Genomic DNA, 15,122 nt, shown 5'->3' with positions numbered 1-15,122 from the left:
TTCCAGGCGTAAGCACGACGAACAACACCGGAGGGAAAGGTTGAAGTATGCACGTCAACGGCGCTAGCGCGTCATCGGCATAGCGTCATTCGGCGGCGACTTCTATTATCCGATGATATGGCGCTCATCTCTTCACACTAACTTCCTGCGTCACTCCCCAAAGGTTTCTTCGGACTTCACGACAGAGGCAGTCCGGTTGGGATGCGTGATGAAGAAGACTTCTCCGCGAGGCTGTGCATCGTCTCTCAAGATGGCCCGTCCCTCTGGAGCATTGGAGAACTTCGCAGCTTGAATTTGTGTCGGGACTGCCTATCCTGTACTGAGTCGTCTGGGACACGAAATACAAAGACGTGCCTCCTATCGACGACTCATGATTTGGAATAAGAGTTGATATGCTTTTGAGGATTCAAGCTCCCTGACGAGAATCCCACCTCTGCATGCTCGTTTCGCCCGTCTTGCATGCCACTAATGCAGTTCGCCTAGGCTGTCGGTTCCTACTTACTATACAGCGAAGTTTTGCAGTTGGCGAAACGTGGCGAATTTATCTGAATCAATACATGCTGCCCCTTGACTGCTGAAGCAAGACGAGCACAGATTCGCGCCTTCGCCGGTCTGGATTGCAGCCTCAAATTTTAGCCATTGCTGACAACTCCACGCTCGTCTCCCTTCTCAAAATCGAGTACCTTAGCAACACTACAAGAGGCAGAAATACGAGGACCAGAAGAGCACTCACAGCCCTCAGCAGAGTAAGCAGTCCGTCGTCCACCGGGCAAACGGCGTTTCAATGCCATATTTCAAGCTGCTCGATTCAACGACAATCGTTTTGGCGATTCAGATTGCCACTGCGAGTGTCATTGCGTATGCCGTAAGCAGAGCAATCTACAATCGCTGCTTTCACCCTTACAGCCGCTTTCCCGGCCCATTATTAGCCTCTATATCGGACCTGTGGTACTTCTGGCGTGTACGACATGGCTTGGCCGGACACAATGACCTCCTCCTGCACGAGAGGTACGGATCTCTGGTTCGCATCACACCAGGTCAAATCATGATCTCCGATCCAGCTGCGATAGAGACGATATACGGCCCAGCGAATGTCTTTCCCAAAGCAGAATTCTACTCTGGCTTTGACCCCAGCATCGGTCCTCGAGCTGGCAATTTCGAGGAGAGAGATGAGGCCAAGCATTCAGTCAGACGCCGGATTGTGGCTCCTCTCTATACCCAAGCTTCGATCTTGCAATTTGAGCCCTGCGTAGACCGCCTGATAGCGCTCTTCTACGAAAGAATGGAACTTCTAGCGGAAGCGAAAGTGGAGTTCGATATGTCAGCCTGGCTCAGGAAATACACCTTCGACGTGGTTGGAGATATCTTCTATGGGAGGCAAGGAGGCTTTGGGTTTATCAGAGATAACATCGATTACAATAACTGGTGTGCGTTGATGGTGACGATGCCATCCTTATCTTCTGCCATTACATATATCTCCAAGCCATTGAGGCCAATTGTCTTTGCAGCGGAGATGATCTACCCAAGCACAAGAGTCGGAGCTAGAGGCTTTTTCGAAGTCATCACGCAATCACACAAGGCGGTCAAACAGCGCTTACAAGAACGTGCGACTCAGGAATCAAAGCCCAAGAACGACGTTTTGAACAGACTGCTGGATCTCGTTAACACATCACCAGATCGGAAGCAGCACTGGACAGAACTAGACGTCACAGCTGAAATCTGGACAATGATCTGGGCAGGCAGCGACACAACAGCCATCGCTCTGACGAGCATCTTCTACCACCTTCACAAAAACCCCTCAGCCCTCGAAAATCTCCGCAATGAAATCGACCAAGCCTTTGCAGAAGGTCGCCTCACATACCCTCTGCGATTCGGCGCCTGTATCAAGCTCCCCTACCTCCACGCAGTCGTTCGCGAAGCAATGCGCATGCATTCATCCCTCGGTCTGGGCCTCCCCCGAGTCGTCCCTCCCGGCGGCGAAATTATCTGTGGCCAATTCTTCCCCGAAGGTCAAGGCGTAATCATGAACGCCTGCGTTATTAACTTCAACACGAACATTTTCGGTGAAGACGCAGATCGATTCATACCCGAACGCTGGATGCGAAATGGCGTGGAGAAGGCCAATGAGATGGAGAGACATATGTTACAATTTGGATACGGACCGAGGATTTGTATCGGGAAGCATATCACTAATGTTGAAATGTATAAACTTCTTCCGACCATTTTGCGGGACTTTGAGTTTGTTGGGTTGGAAGAGAAGACGTGGAAGGTTTTTGGAGGGTGGTTTCATCATCAGAGTGGTGTTGATGTGAGAGTGCGGAGACGCAGGCCCAGGGATGAGAATACTACTGTTGAGATTCCGGAGGGGAAGTGGAGGGAGGCGTGATGTCAAGGACGAGAGTTGCTCAGAGGAGTCCTATGTATCTGAACTTCCAAAGTGACCTCGGCGAACAAGTAGTTGCAAAGACAATTCGCGAGAAACGCAGAAACGAGCAAGGGGTTGTGCACAAATTTACTACTTGGCCCAGCGGCCTTCAGCAATCCTTCCGTTTACCAATCCAAAGCTTCAGACAACAAATCCTACTGCTATACATCCAGGAATTCAGGCAGTAGTACCCATCAAGACCCAAATCATCAGAAGCAAAGCCCAAGCGCAGCAAACCCCATCAAGGCTCCAGCAAACATCCCGCAGCGCCGTTCCGAAGCTCATGTTGTCGCTCAAGAACCCCTTTATGATTCTGTCGCAGATCTCTCGAGTCAGCTCGCATTGTGCTGCTGCATTGACAAGCACGTCGAGCATTACGTTGTATTCCGTGTCGTCAAGTGCTGTGAGTCCAGTAGGACAAACCATAAGGTCGTGCTCTGATGGTCGGCGCGAATGGGTACGTGGTGGTGGGGCACTGGTCGGCAGCATATCTTGAGCGCCAGCCTGAGCGATCGCGAGGTCGGATTCTGGCTGGTCAAGCGGGTAGGCGCCAGGGGTTGACGAATTGGTGGGCGGCGTATCTTGATTATTGGCGCTTCCATCGTTGGCGACTTGCGACGGGTAGCCACTCGTGTCGGCGCGATCAGTAGTCTCGGCAATGCGCTTGTCGGCGCTCAACTAAGATCATTAGCCATCTGTAGAAAGGCCTTGTCGGATCACTACTTACTGCGAACCCCAGTGCAACTCCGATTGGAATTTCCTGGGCCTCTTCGTTCGGCGACTCACTCGGAGTTGAGCTGGAGCTTGGAGCCATGTCGAAGCAATCTTCTTCCAGGATCGTTTCCATTGTGATGGAGGAGTCAGATCAGAATGTCAGTAACGAAATGTCAGTGGAATGTACTGAATTTGTAGTGAGTGAGCGAGTCTGGGCGTCGAAGTGAATGAGATCTGTCTTAGACGTTCACTTGCAAATGTGATTGTCTTACAGGCGCAGAGCCGTTGTCTCTGGCACTCCTTCCATGCTCCTGCTGCTTTTCCAGCTCTGCCGCCTCGTGATGCCTACACGATTCCTGTATGGCGAGCTCATAGATATGTCTTACACTGTTGTCACAACACCCGTGGTGCCATTGATACCGCCTGTATGGTGTCGCCTGCACTGCGCATGCGATTGCAAAATCCCGTCTTCAGCTACCCTATGCCGTCCACTCTCCTCCCACTGAACAATAACTACACATCAATGGCTCATCGTGCTTCTCTTCTTCGCTCTACGTCTTTTGATTATCATCATCCCCGTCCGTGTCTTCGCCCTGCTGAGATATCCATGCCTTCGTTTCCGCACAACGTGCGATGGGTTATATGTGTCGCGTTTCGCGCCTCGTACTTGCGATATTGACAGACCAGTCAATGATGTCGGTTGTGCGAACGTTGTTGACTCGACTGAGGATGCTGGTAAACTCGGTCGTGTGGGGGTGAGCGCTGGCCGCGTAAGTGTTGTAGTGAGAAGGGAGAGAGATCTAGAGGGTGATTAGTCGCCGCGCAGTGCTAATGATTGAAGAAGGCGTACCGCCGTTGTGTTGATTGGGAAGAGAAGCGCAGTGCGCTTGTGGTAGCCCGCATGCAGCGTGAGCAAAGCATTGTAACGGTGATGTGTGCTAATCGTGGTCGCTCGACAGTGTCGCTGTCGATGTGAGGTGAGGCGGTTGCGGAGCTCGGGGGTCTTTCTGCCAAGACTTGCTTCATGTCCTCGCAACCAGCTGGACAGCAACACATCTACCTCAACCCAGCATCAATTAAAGCGCGTCTTCTGGGACTCAGTCCCAAAATTCTAATCGTAAGCACAGAAAGCTGTGTTCAAGAATGTCGTATATTATCACTGCCAGGAAAGCTATTTTTGCGGGAAAATGGCCCCGAGCCACTCAAGGCCAGGGCCGACCGATGTCTGAAAGTCGATCTCTCGACTCAGCGCGAGCAACGTGTCCCGTATTTGATCAACATGTTGGATAGCTGTAGTCTTACATATTCTGCCGTATTTATACACTGCTTTGCAAGTGAAGTGCAGGGACGTGTACAAGTCGCGTCAGCAACTTTTGTGGGGAAATCCTTGCACATGCGAAAGGGACCAGCGGACAAGCTCTCACTGACGACACGTATTGCTCTCTCGCTCCAACATCCCGTCGCTCTTTTATAATTCTCAACTTCCACCATTCATCCCGTATGTAGGGAGCAAACAACGCCTCTCAGCACCACGAAATCCCAGAAGACCCAGAGAGGTCGCCCCTCACCATGGACCTCCTCCGCCGCCTCGGCGCCGCTATCGATCAAGACTACATCCCCTGGAAAACGCTCATCATCACCTTCTCCGTCGCCGAATACGCCCTCGAATCCTACCTCACTTACCGCCAATACCAAATCCTCAAATCACAGCGCATCCCCGCCCAGCTCAAAAACGAAATCGATCAGAAAACCCACGACAAATCCCAAGCCTACGGCCGTGCCAAAGCCCAATTCGGAGTCGTTAATGGCGCCTTCAACCAGCTTAAGAACCTCGCTCTCATCACGTACGATTTCTATCCTGCCTGGTGGGCTGTCAGTGGATTGTTGGTGAATCGATTCTTCCCGGCGAGGTTTGGAGGAGAGATTACGAGGTCCTTGGTTTTCGCTTTCTCCTACTCGTGGGTTGAGACGATCATTGGACTGCCATTCAGCTGGTATCATCACTTTGTGCTGGAGGAGAAATTCGGGTTCAATAAGCAGACTGTGGGATTATGGATCACGGATATGATCAAGGGGCAGGCACTGAGTCTGGCCTTCGGAATACCGATCGGTGCTGCGTTCTTCAAGATTATTCAGAAGACGGGAGACAACGTATGTTTGGCCAATCGCGGGAAAGAGATCATGTTCCTCATGCTGACTTTGCGTCTAGTTCTTCCTCTACATCTGGGTCTTCATGCTCCTGGTCCAACTCCTGGCAATTACGATCTACCCCAGCGTAATCGTCCCGCTCTTCAACAAGCTCACCCCTCTCCCCGCCGGTGACCTCAAAGACCGCGTCGAAGCCCTCGCAGCGAAGCTCAAATTCCCCCTCGGCAAACTCCAAGTCATCGATGGCTCGAAGCGAAGCAGCCACAGCAATGCCTACTTCACTGGTCTTCCTGGTCTTCAAAAGCAGATTGTCCTCTACGATACTTTGATTGAAAAGAGCACGACACCAGAAATTGAGGCTGTTTTGGCGCATGAGCTCGGACACTGGAAGATGGGTCACACTGCGAAGCTGTTGGGAATCAGCTCGTTCCATTTATTCTACATTTTCGCGCTCTTTAGCGTGTTCATCAAGAACAATAGTCTATACAGGGCATTTGGCTTTGAGACGGAGAGGCCGATTCTCATCGGGTTCCTGCTCTTTAACGAAGTTCTGAGCCCGACGGATTCGCTGGTCAAGTTCGGCATGAACGCACTGACGAGAAAGTTCGAGTTCGAGGCTGGTAGGTTTACCTTTTCCAATAACTTTCGTTTCTGCTACCAATGCTAACGTTTGTACAGATGCTTTCTCCTTTGAGCTTGGCTATGCAAGTGAACTCGCAGCAGCTTTGATCAAGCTGCAAAAGCAGAATTTGAGCTCTATGGATGCTGACTGGATGTATTCCGCTTTCCATTACTCACATCCAATCCTGACTGAGCGATTGAAGGCTATCGGTTGGACGAGTGAGAAGAGGATCTCGTCCGAGGATGTGAAGATTGGCGGAAAGGATGCTGCTGAGGAGGCGACTAAGAACGCAAACGGCGAGAAAAAGGAATTGTAGGCGTCGAAGCAGTGGCGTAGCTCGATATTATGCAACAGAGCGATGCAGTACCAGCTCAGTAAGGCACATTGTCCAGTTTCCCTTGAAGAATATAGTCACTCCGGGCGCCATAGTAGGCTTGGGGCTTCTTCTTGTCGCCTTTCCGGGCTGCCCTCTCGGCTCTCCAAGCACGTTGGTAGCAGGTATCGCAAATGAGTACCCAGGTTTTGCGCCCTCGCATTGCGAAACGATACCGGTTCGCCTCAGTATCCCCGCATTCAACGCAATCTTCCACCAATTCGGAGAGCTTCGGTTTGTATGGCAGCCACTTGTTGCCATACCGATTTCTACCCAAGCCGAACATCTCGATCTCTTCGCCGTCCTGCGCTGCTGCCGCTGCCGCTGCAGCTTCCCTTCGCTCACGTACCTCATGCAGACGGGAAACATGCCATCCGTCCCGAGTCCGGTCGCGTTCACGACCGTTCGCGTCGCGAGCCACTCCAGCAGACTCTTGCACTGTGAGGGTGGTCGCTTCCTTGGCCGCCTTCCGTACTGCTCTTTGTTCTGCTTTCCCTTCTCTCCGCTTCTTTGGCACGACGAACTGGCCACGGCCATCGCGAAGACGAGTCTCATCCGTTTCAGCATCCTCGTGGCCATCGCTGCTGTATTGCGGCTGGCATTCGATCTTTTCAGGCGCGTTTTTCGCACCAAGTTGCCTAAGACTCTCTGTCCATGATTTTCTCCAACGGCCGTTATATCTCGAGTTGTAGCAGGAATGGCAGAGTAAGACTCATGCATCGTGAACCGTTCTGGCCCAGTACCAACTCCTGGTGACGTGAGTCTCGCCACAGTCATGGCACTTCTCCTCCATAGTCTCCATCTTCGGACGCGCAACACCTCTGACGTTCAGTTGAAGAGTTGGAAGAGCGCCAAAGCGCCTGGACACAAAGGCTTCCGACTCCCAGTCACCCCCGCGGTCCTTGCCTTGCAATCGTGGGTCCAATTGCGACTCAGCATATTGGTACTTCCTGCGGCGTTCTTCACTTCGAGCCAACCTCTCCTCCATTGTCGTGCCCCGCCGCTGCGACTTGCGACCTGGCTCCTCAATCACGTGAGCCTGTCTGACTGCCTTGCTTGCTCTCTTCGCAGCTTTGCGTACAGCTCTTTCTTCTGGCGTCTCGCCCTTCCGCTTCTTCGGCACGATGATGCTGCGAGAGTCATCACCAGCCAGGTCGACCACTCCAGGATCCTGAGAACCGTTACTGGCAGCGTCCTGCCTGATGCGCACCATGTTTGCCGTTTGCATGCGCACGGCCATTTCAGCAGCTTTGCGAGCAGCTTTCTCTCCTCGGTTCTCGTTCTTCCGCTTCTTTGGTACCACGATGTTTCCGCTGCTGTCCAACACGAAAGCCACCTTGTGATCGCGTTCCCGTACAGGCTTACCAAAATCTCCAATTGCAAGATCTGGCCGCGTCTGCACGATGATCTTGGCGGCCTTGCGCATAGCTTTGTCGTGAAAGCTCTCGTCTTTCTGCTTCTTGGGCACGATGATGACGCCATACCATCCGCGTCCGATGGTGTCAGTAGTTTCCATGTCCCTGACACATTGCGCAATTTGTCTCTGTAGTCGCTGATCGTAGTCAGGCTGGTTGGAACTGGGTGACTCCTAATCACTCAATTCAGCCGGACCTGCTGTCTCACTACTTTGGGCACTTGCCTTGGCTTTAGCAGCCATTTTGTCATGACGTTTCGCCTTCTTTGCGGCCTTGCGTGCAGCCTTTTCCTCTGCAGTGCGCGCTTGCTTCTGGACCACAACTTCTCCATCTGAGTCGTGCGTGACTAACACAGGTGGCGGGATATTCTGCTTGGAATTGGAGCCACCATCACGCTCGCCAACCTCGCCCTCGAGGATCTCTTGCTCTCGCTCGTAGGACTCCTTCGATTGTGCATCCGCATCTTTGTCCAGGTCGGTGACGTCAGTCTCCTTCTTCTTGCGCTTCCCTGCTCGCTCTCCGTCTGCCTGCTCTTGCTGTCTGCGCTTTTTCTTTGCTTCCTTTCGAGCCTTTTTTTCGGCGGCTGTCAAGTCCTTGCCAGATTTGCCTGTCAGGTCAATCTTATCCTCCACGTAGTGAGACTCGGTTTGAGCAATGGCCTCATCCACTGCGAAATCATCGCCAATCTGGTTGGGATCACTAGTAGTGACTCCATGCTGAATAGCTTCATCGCCGAATTTGGCGACAAGCTCTTCTCTGCTCTCGGGCATCAGGCTGACGCCTCGCATGCCGGTCTCAATGCGCTTCAGATGATGTATGGCCCATCCGCCGTTCGGCCCTCCTTTTGAGCCCCATCGCACTCCCTCAGTCGCTAGCCACGCGTCCGGATGTAAATGTGGTCTCGTCTTGGTGCGCTCAAGGAATTTCGCGAGAATGGGTTGAGCATCTTTGACTGACAGCTGCGTCGTCTTTTGAATCTTCATGGGCGGGTACGAATTGCATTTTACCTGCGGTGGATTCGACATCGCTGCGGACCGCCTTGCGTGGTTGTTGACATTGGCATCGAAGTCGCGAAGTGCAGTTCGAAGCTCGAGAAATTTTAGTGGGTCCCGCGCACGGGCCAGTTGCGAACTTTGGAGAGCAGATGGAGGAAAGAAAGGGAAGACAGTGCAACACGATATTTGAACTCAGACCAAGGACTCCAATGCACTCATATTGTTTGAAGTGAGGAGTGTTGTCTGATAAGGTGCAACAGTTAACGAGCGTGGAAGCTCACTTCTCATCGGCCAATGGCTCAGAAAGACCTTCTAGTCTGCAGATGCTCTGCCCCGATGCGAAGGCACCATCGGCCACAGTCCAATGACTGCTGAAGCAGCTGGAACATTGCTGGCTCGCTGGAGTGGTACGAGATCTACTAGATGACGAGCTCACGGGATGGCTCTAGCAAGAACCAAAATGTGAACGCGACGCGACTATGCACTCTGGATCTCTTGTGCCGCGTGCCACATAGCTGCCGAGTCAAATACGAAGCTGCGCTCAGCACAGCTGTGCAGCAGAAGTCCGATGGCCAGAGGAACACGCGTGGCATGAGCCACTACGGCGCATCGTAACTGCTTTTGTACAAGACCTGCTACGACCTACTCCCAAGTGCCGGTTGAACCGCGAGGAGAGCAAATTTACGGTCATCGAACGCTGACATAAAAATTTCAGAGTAGCTTGGGGCCGCATGTGGCCTCTTGCCCGATCGACTGCTACTAACTGCTGACTTCTTTTATCTCGAAGCATCTCAATGGCCCGGCCTGAGGCAGTACGGCATCACTAGTCCGATGCCGAATGGGAAGGTTTCGCCGTTTTCCAGACTGCCGGTAGTCGAGCTTCTGCCGAGAACAAGTGAGTGGGGACCACGTGGAGTCCTGGAAATCACGCTGCTCGTTCTGTTCGCGCGGAATCACATGGCTCCAGCATGCATGTCGTTTTCCGCCAAACAGGACACTTCACCAGGGACCAGGACTCCATCTCCGCATCTCCCCGCGATATACGGAAAGCAAATCCTTCTGGTAAACAACCACGCACGATGGAAGTCAGATCGCGTTTCTCCCCCACCTTGGCCGCCGCCGCAAAGCCTCGTTATGACGCTGTGAATACAAGCAAATATGACGCCTGCCTTTCGCCGCCAAGTCCCGTGCTTTTCCACCGCAAAACCGCCGAATCGCGTCCAATGCCTGTTCAGCTCCGCCAGCCTCCATGTGGGGACTCCACCTTGCCTGCAGGCCAGGAACATCGTCCACTAATATGGCCAGAGCGCTCTTTTGGGTTCTTTCCTTCACGGCGCCTCTCCGTCGCGAGGCCTTACTCTGGGCGGCAATGACGAGACGCTCGGCAGTATCTCGATATCGGACCGTAAAGTGCAGCGTGATGACACGAAATAGTATAGCCCCAAGTGCTTGTTCTGCACTCCACTATCTGGACCAAGGTCAGACATTGTCGACGGCGTGCATACAAGTGGGGTAGATCTGGAGATCGCAAAAAACATAAGTAAGAAAAGACCCGACCTCGTCAGAAAACTTTCCTGAATGTCCGGGTCCTACGTTTCCACCATGTTGTTCAAGAGCATTATCCCAGCGGCGGCTGTGTTCGCACGTGAAGCTGCCGCGCAAGCAGCTGGCACGTCGAATACAGCAACGGGACTACCAGACGTCTTCCCTAATGCCACGGCGACTTATTTCGCGCCTGGCGTGCCTACAGATGCACCAATTCCGGGCAACTACACGAGTTACTTGCGACCAAGAGTGCATTTCACTCCTCCTCGTTACTTCATGAATGGTGAGTTTTGATGCTTTGGAGGCTGCATACAGAAGCTAATCGATGTTAGACCCCAACGGAATGCATCGATCACCAGACGGGACATGGCACTTGTACTATCAATACAACCCCATCACGCCAGTCGCTGGCAACCAACATTGGGGCCATGCTACTTCGCAGGATCTGTACACCTGGACGAACCAGAAGATCCCATTCTTCCCTCCGAACGACTATACTGTGAGTGTTCGAATGTTGACAAGCTACGAGCACTCTGCTAACCTCGCCTAGTACCTGTTCAGTGGTTCTGCCGTCGTCGATACCAACAACACCTCAGGCTTCTTCCCCGATCAAGACAATGGAGTGGTTGCTATCTACACAGCAGCCGAATACCCTAATGGCCAGCAGGGCGTTCAGTACCAGGCAATTGCCTACAGCAGAGATGGAGGATACTCTTTCGAGGCCTACGAGGGCAACCCTGTTCTCAATCTCAACCTTACGCAATTCCGCGATCCACATGTGATCTGGCACGCACCTACCTCGCGTTGGGTGATGACTGTAGCATTTGCTACCGAGTTCGTCATTGGCATCTACACCTCGCCCGATCTCAAGGAATGGGAATTTGCCTCCAACTTCACCAGCCACGGCTATCTTGGCGTGCAATACGAATGCCCCAACCTTGTACAGGTGCCCATGCGTGGACAAGATGAGCCTGTTTGGTTCCTTCTCATCTCCATCAACCCTGGTGGACCTCGTGGTGGCAGTGTATCTCAATACTTCCCAGGCGAGTTCAACGGAACCCACTTCGTTCCTTACGATGGCGCAACACGCCTGACCGACTTTGGCAAGGATAACTATGCTGCACAGTTCTTCTACGGAACAGAAGCTGGTCAAGCACCAATCGCTTTGGGCTGGGCATCGAACTGGCAGTACACTTCTCTTGTCCCGACAGGTCTGATCGAGAATGGCCAGTTCCGCTCTGCAATGACTGTGCCTCGCACGTTCGAGCTCGCCAACATCTCCATGCGCGGTTATGACCTGGTCTCTGCACCATACAATATCGAAGCTGTGCTCGACAACGAATTGGCATACAACTCCTCCCTTGGCAATGGTTCTGTCATCTCGTACTTTGCTGACAAGGTCGAGAGCGGCGCCATCTACTTGGAAGCCAACATCACTGGTCTGACCTCCACCACTCGTCGTGGCACTGCGAACTTCACCATCTCCTCTTCGGTGACCGGAGAATATATCCGTGGTGGAATCAAGGTGGCTGGTGAGCCTGGCATTTGGATCGATCGTGGAAACCTTTTGGGTTTCAGCGAGAACCCATACTTCTCCGACAAATTCTCCGAGGAAGGAACCTTCGTTCCTGACGATGGAAGCTGGGACCTTAAGGTCGTGTACGACAACTCCATCATTGAGGTGTTCCTGAATGGCGCCCAGGCTGTCGGAACTCTCTCCGTCTTCCCAAGCAGGCAGCTGGACACTGTGGCTGTGTTCGTTGGTGGCATTCCAGCAAATGCTAGCAGCAGCGTGGGCATCTGGGGTCTGAAAGATACCTGGGCTCCGCAAGCGGACGGTAACGGCACCGTGCAAGGCAATGTGACCCAGTCCAGCGGTTACGTGAGCCAGAGGTCTTTGTTTGGAGAGCAGTAAAAGGACTAGACATATTTTAGGGATGTTGAACGCCTTCAACGAATAATGTAAAGCAATGTCAAGCAACGTAGAACAGCGCAGATGCCTATGATACAATCTCACAACAGTGCGATCTTGATGGTGATGATGCCTCTCGGCGCCCGCGTGCCTGTTCCACAGAGAGAGTGACACAGTTGTCTCATTGCACAGTAGCCGAGCAAAGGAACGTGCGATCCCAGCACGACGGAACGTGAAGATTGCTCCACCCGATCTGATGTTCACTCGCCCGTATGTGCCAAGTCGTGCACATAATCGCGTTGATGGGGCAGCGAGGGGAAGGTGAATGGGTTGTCAGTCGCCAAGCAGACGGTAGAAAGACGGGCGGCGTTTGCTTGAGTTGAGAGTTCACGTCGGCTCACTTCTCTCCAGCCACGTCCGTCACGCTTCTGGAACCCGCAACAGCACGACCATCACCGCCGAGACCCGCTTCTGCACAATCAACCGCCCGCTGCCCATTGTCGACCGCGACAGCAAACCGCGAGACGCATTGCGCGCAAACATCGCCTGCTTCACCTCCCGCTTGCTCCCTCGCCATCGCGCTCTCCTTCGGCCCAGAACAATCGGCGAACAAGCACCGAGGCGCCCACCATGACCGACGCTCGTAAGTGCTCTGCCTCCACGATCAAAGGCGCATGCACCTGCGCTTCAAGAATACGCTGCGCTCCTGTAGACACTCGTCCATGTCCGCGGACCATTTCTGGCTAACCAAAGTGTCTTTATAGTACCTCTCGAACAGCACGCGGCCTACAGCGCCATCATTGACAATGTCTTGGCCAACTCCGACCTCAATACCATATCCGCCAAGCGCATACGAAAGGAGCTCCAAGAGCAAGTTGGTCATGATCTGTCTAGCCAAAAGGTAGGGATTCGGGCCCGCAAGATGGCGAGGATGCGCTGACAACGATTCTAGCAAGCCATCACCGAACTGATTATGAACCGCTTCGACAAGGCACAAGAGAAGCAGAGACTGGATGGTGGCTACAGTGAGCCCGCTCCTACTGCGAACGGCAATGGACAACGCGACGCGAGTGAGAGCAATGGCTACGCAGAGTCCCCATCTGCCTCGAATAAGCGCAAAGCGGATAGCGAGGAGTTGAGCGACGTGGAGGACTCTCCGGCGCCAAAGAAAGCGAAGAAGGAGAAGAAAGCTGAGACAGATGAGGAGATGGCGAGGAGACTGGCTGTGGAACTCAACGCGCAATCAGCGCGTTCGACGCGCGGTGGAGGCGCAAAGCGGAAAGCGCCCGCGGCGAAGACGAAGAAGCCCAAGAAGAAGAGTTCGGCCAAGGTCAATAGCGACGACGATAGTGCTGTCGAGAGCGGAGACAAGCCGGTGAAGGAGAAGAAGGGTGGCTTTCACGTGAGTAGGATCAGAGGCGAGATGTACGTTCGTTGCCCACTAACGTCTTCACAGAAACCCATGGCACTTTCAGAGCCACTCGCAGCCATGTTGGGCGAAACTCAGCTCTCACGCCCGCAAACAGTCAAGCAAATCTGGGCCTATGTCAAAGCGCGAGACATGCAAGACCCCAACGACAAGCGCCAGATCGTGTGCGACGACAAAATGCGAGCAGTCTTCAAGGCCGACAAAGTGCACATGTTCACCATGAACAAGCTTCTCGCAAGTCACCTGTACCCCGTGGACGAGGTGACCGTCTAGACATTACACAGAGACATATCAGCGATTTCGGCTACTTTCGACAACGATCAAACAGCGAGCAAGATCAAGAAAGCGATACGACATGACCATTTTTTACACCGGAGGCAAAAAAGAGAGGGCCGCATGGCAAGCGAAGGAGTTCTACACTGATACTGGTTTTTGTTGCTTAACTGACTGATGATCTTTTCATTTTCCTCGCTCTGTACTTATGGAGGGCGTTTTGCATCTGGAAAGAAAAGGTAGTCAACTCAGGAGATCCGACGACGATGCGCATTCCTCTTTTTGCTGCTGCTCGCTGAATCGCGCGCCGCGTGTTCTACATGCGCCGTTCATGGAACTCATTCTCCTGGACACGCGCAGAAAGTTTTCACACAGCGCAGCATAGAACATTCCACGAACAGAGATTCAGACATAATCGTTCTTCATCTTTTAGTCTAGATGCGCACGCCCGTGTGCTCTAAAGTCGGCACTCTGGAGATTCACTATTTCAGAAATGCGCAGAGGTCCACACAAGGCAGCACAGAAAATGCTACGAGAACAGAATTCCAAACAAAATCTTCCAATACTAAGTACTGTAATTCCCCACTAATGTGAGCGAGGGCATCTTTTGTGGCCTCATTACTGCAGTCTCCTCTTTTCGGCGTTTCGGCGCGTCTTGATCATCCTCAGCTTCTGCTACGCCAATGCAGTCGCTCAGCTGCTTGCAAGCTACCAGTCAGGGTGTGGCGCGCAAACAGCCCAATGTATCGCGGTAGGCAAATGATGGCGACGGTGTATCGAAACGTCCTCTGAAGCAGTGTGTGGCGGTGATGCATTGTATACGTCCAGGAAAGAAGTCGTATGAAGCCTGCGAACACCGATCATGTTTCTCCCTTTTCCCCATGCGCATCTTTGGTGTCTAGACTCTCCGCGTATTGCATCCTATCGAATTAACAATAATCAACGCCGCAACGAAGGTCATGCAGCCCTGGCCTGGCTCCCGCGGATCCTTTTCAGGTTCCAGATCGACGCCGTATCGTGGGCCTCCGGGCTACGGTTACATGGGTCGCAACGAAGTCCTGGCGTGGAATACTCGCGTCGATGCTATGCGACGCTATGGCTCTCAAGAGTCGCCAGATTATTACTTCTCATATGGTGGTGGATGGGGTGGCCCAGCTGGAAACGTATGGGTGGATGGCGCCATGGATCAATTCATGAACATGCAGCAACCTCGCCAAGAGATGTATCCAGGAGGTTACTTCTAGGCTGCGATCCGACAGCGGGCTGCGTAT

The 15,122-nt window shown here is 53.0% G+C and overlaps 8 protein-coding genes across 8 annotated transcripts; 5 read left to right on the top strand and 3 right to left on the bottom strand.

Moving 5' to 3' along the window:
* Window positions 1-784: 784 nt before the first annotated feature.
* RHO25_012663 (uncharacterized protein) lies at window positions 785-2,386 on the top strand (the record flags this gene model as incomplete). Its single annotated transcript, XM_023603964.1, has 1 exon — window positions 785-2,386. One exon carries the CDS (start codon window positions 785-787, stop codon window positions 2,384-2,386), a length of 1,602 nt encoding a protein of 533 aa, XP_023450258.1.
* Window positions 2,387-2,602: 216 nt separating this feature from the next.
* On the bottom strand, window positions 2,603-3,272 carry RHO25_012662 (uncharacterized protein; the record flags this gene model as incomplete). The annotated part of the gene is made up of 2 exons (XM_023603963.1): window positions 2,603-3,103; window positions 3,153-3,272. The coding sequence occupies 2 exons, from the start codon at window positions 3,270-3,272 to the stop codon at window positions 2,603-2,605; spliced, it is 621 nt and encodes a 206-aa protein (XP_023450257.1).
* Window positions 3,273-4,708: 1,436 nt separating this feature from the next.
* RHO25_012661 (uncharacterized protein) lies at window positions 4,709-6,225 on the top strand (the record flags this gene model as incomplete). The annotated part of the gene is made up of 3 exons (XM_023603961.2): window positions 4,709-5,290; window positions 5,349-5,907; window positions 5,966-6,225. The coding sequence occupies 3 exons, from the start codon at window positions 4,709-4,711 to the stop codon at window positions 6,223-6,225; spliced, it is 1,401 nt and encodes a 466-aa protein (XP_023450020.1).
* Window positions 6,226-6,280: 55 nt separating this feature from the next.
* RHO25_012660 (uncharacterized protein) lies at window positions 6,281-7,798 on the bottom strand (the record flags this gene model as incomplete). The annotated part of the gene is made up of 2 exons (XM_023603960.1): window positions 6,281-6,920; window positions 7,026-7,798. 2 exons carry the CDS (start codon window positions 7,796-7,798, stop codon window positions 6,281-6,283), a joined length of 1,413 nt encoding a protein of 470 aa, XP_023450232.1.
* A 72-nt stretch (window positions 7,799-7,870) lies between these two features.
* On the bottom strand, window positions 7,871-8,722 carry RHO25_012659 (uncharacterized protein; the record flags this gene model as incomplete). Its single annotated transcript, XM_023603959.2, has 1 exon — window positions 7,871-8,722. One exon carries the CDS (start codon window positions 8,720-8,722, stop codon window positions 7,871-7,873), a length of 852 nt encoding a protein of 283 aa, XP_023450231.2.
* A 1,548-nt stretch (window positions 8,723-10,270) lies between these two features.
* RHO25_012658 (uncharacterized protein) lies at window positions 10,271-12,152 on the top strand (the record flags this gene model as incomplete). Its single annotated transcript, XM_023603958.2, has 3 exons — window positions 10,271-10,520; window positions 10,570-10,736; window positions 10,788-12,152. The coding sequence occupies 3 exons, from the start codon at window positions 10,271-10,273 to the stop codon at window positions 12,150-12,152; spliced, it is 1,782 nt and encodes a 593-aa protein (XP_023450236.1).
* A 627-nt stretch (window positions 12,153-12,779) lies between these two features.
* RHO25_012657 (uncharacterized protein) lies at window positions 12,780-13,851 on the top strand (the record flags this gene model as incomplete). Its single annotated transcript, XM_023603957.2, has 4 exons — window positions 12,780-12,792; window positions 12,914-13,050; window positions 13,102-13,551; window positions 13,606-13,851. The coding sequence occupies 4 exons, from the start codon at window positions 12,780-12,782 to the stop codon at window positions 13,849-13,851; spliced, it is 846 nt and encodes a 281-aa protein (XP_023450235.1).
* A 959-nt stretch (window positions 13,852-14,810) lies between these two features.
* RHO25_012656 (uncharacterized protein) lies at window positions 14,811-15,095 on the top strand (the record flags this gene model as incomplete). Its single annotated transcript, XM_065603575.1, has 1 exon — window positions 14,811-15,095. The coding sequence occupies one exon, from the start codon at window positions 14,811-14,813 to the stop codon at window positions 15,093-15,095; it is 285 nt and encodes a 94-aa protein (XP_065459647.1).
* Window positions 15,096-15,122: the final 27 nt, after the last annotated feature.

Source organism: Cercospora beticola, chromosome 9 (assembly GCF_033473495.1).
Source record: "Cercospora beticola chromosome 9, complete sequence".
In the NCBI taxonomy this organism is placed as follows: Eukaryota; Fungi; Ascomycota; class Dothideomycetes; order Mycosphaerellales; family Mycosphaerellaceae; genus Cercospora; species Cercospora beticola.
Note: the sequence above shows the minus strand (reverse complement) of the source record. Positions and strands in the feature narration are given on the sequence as shown.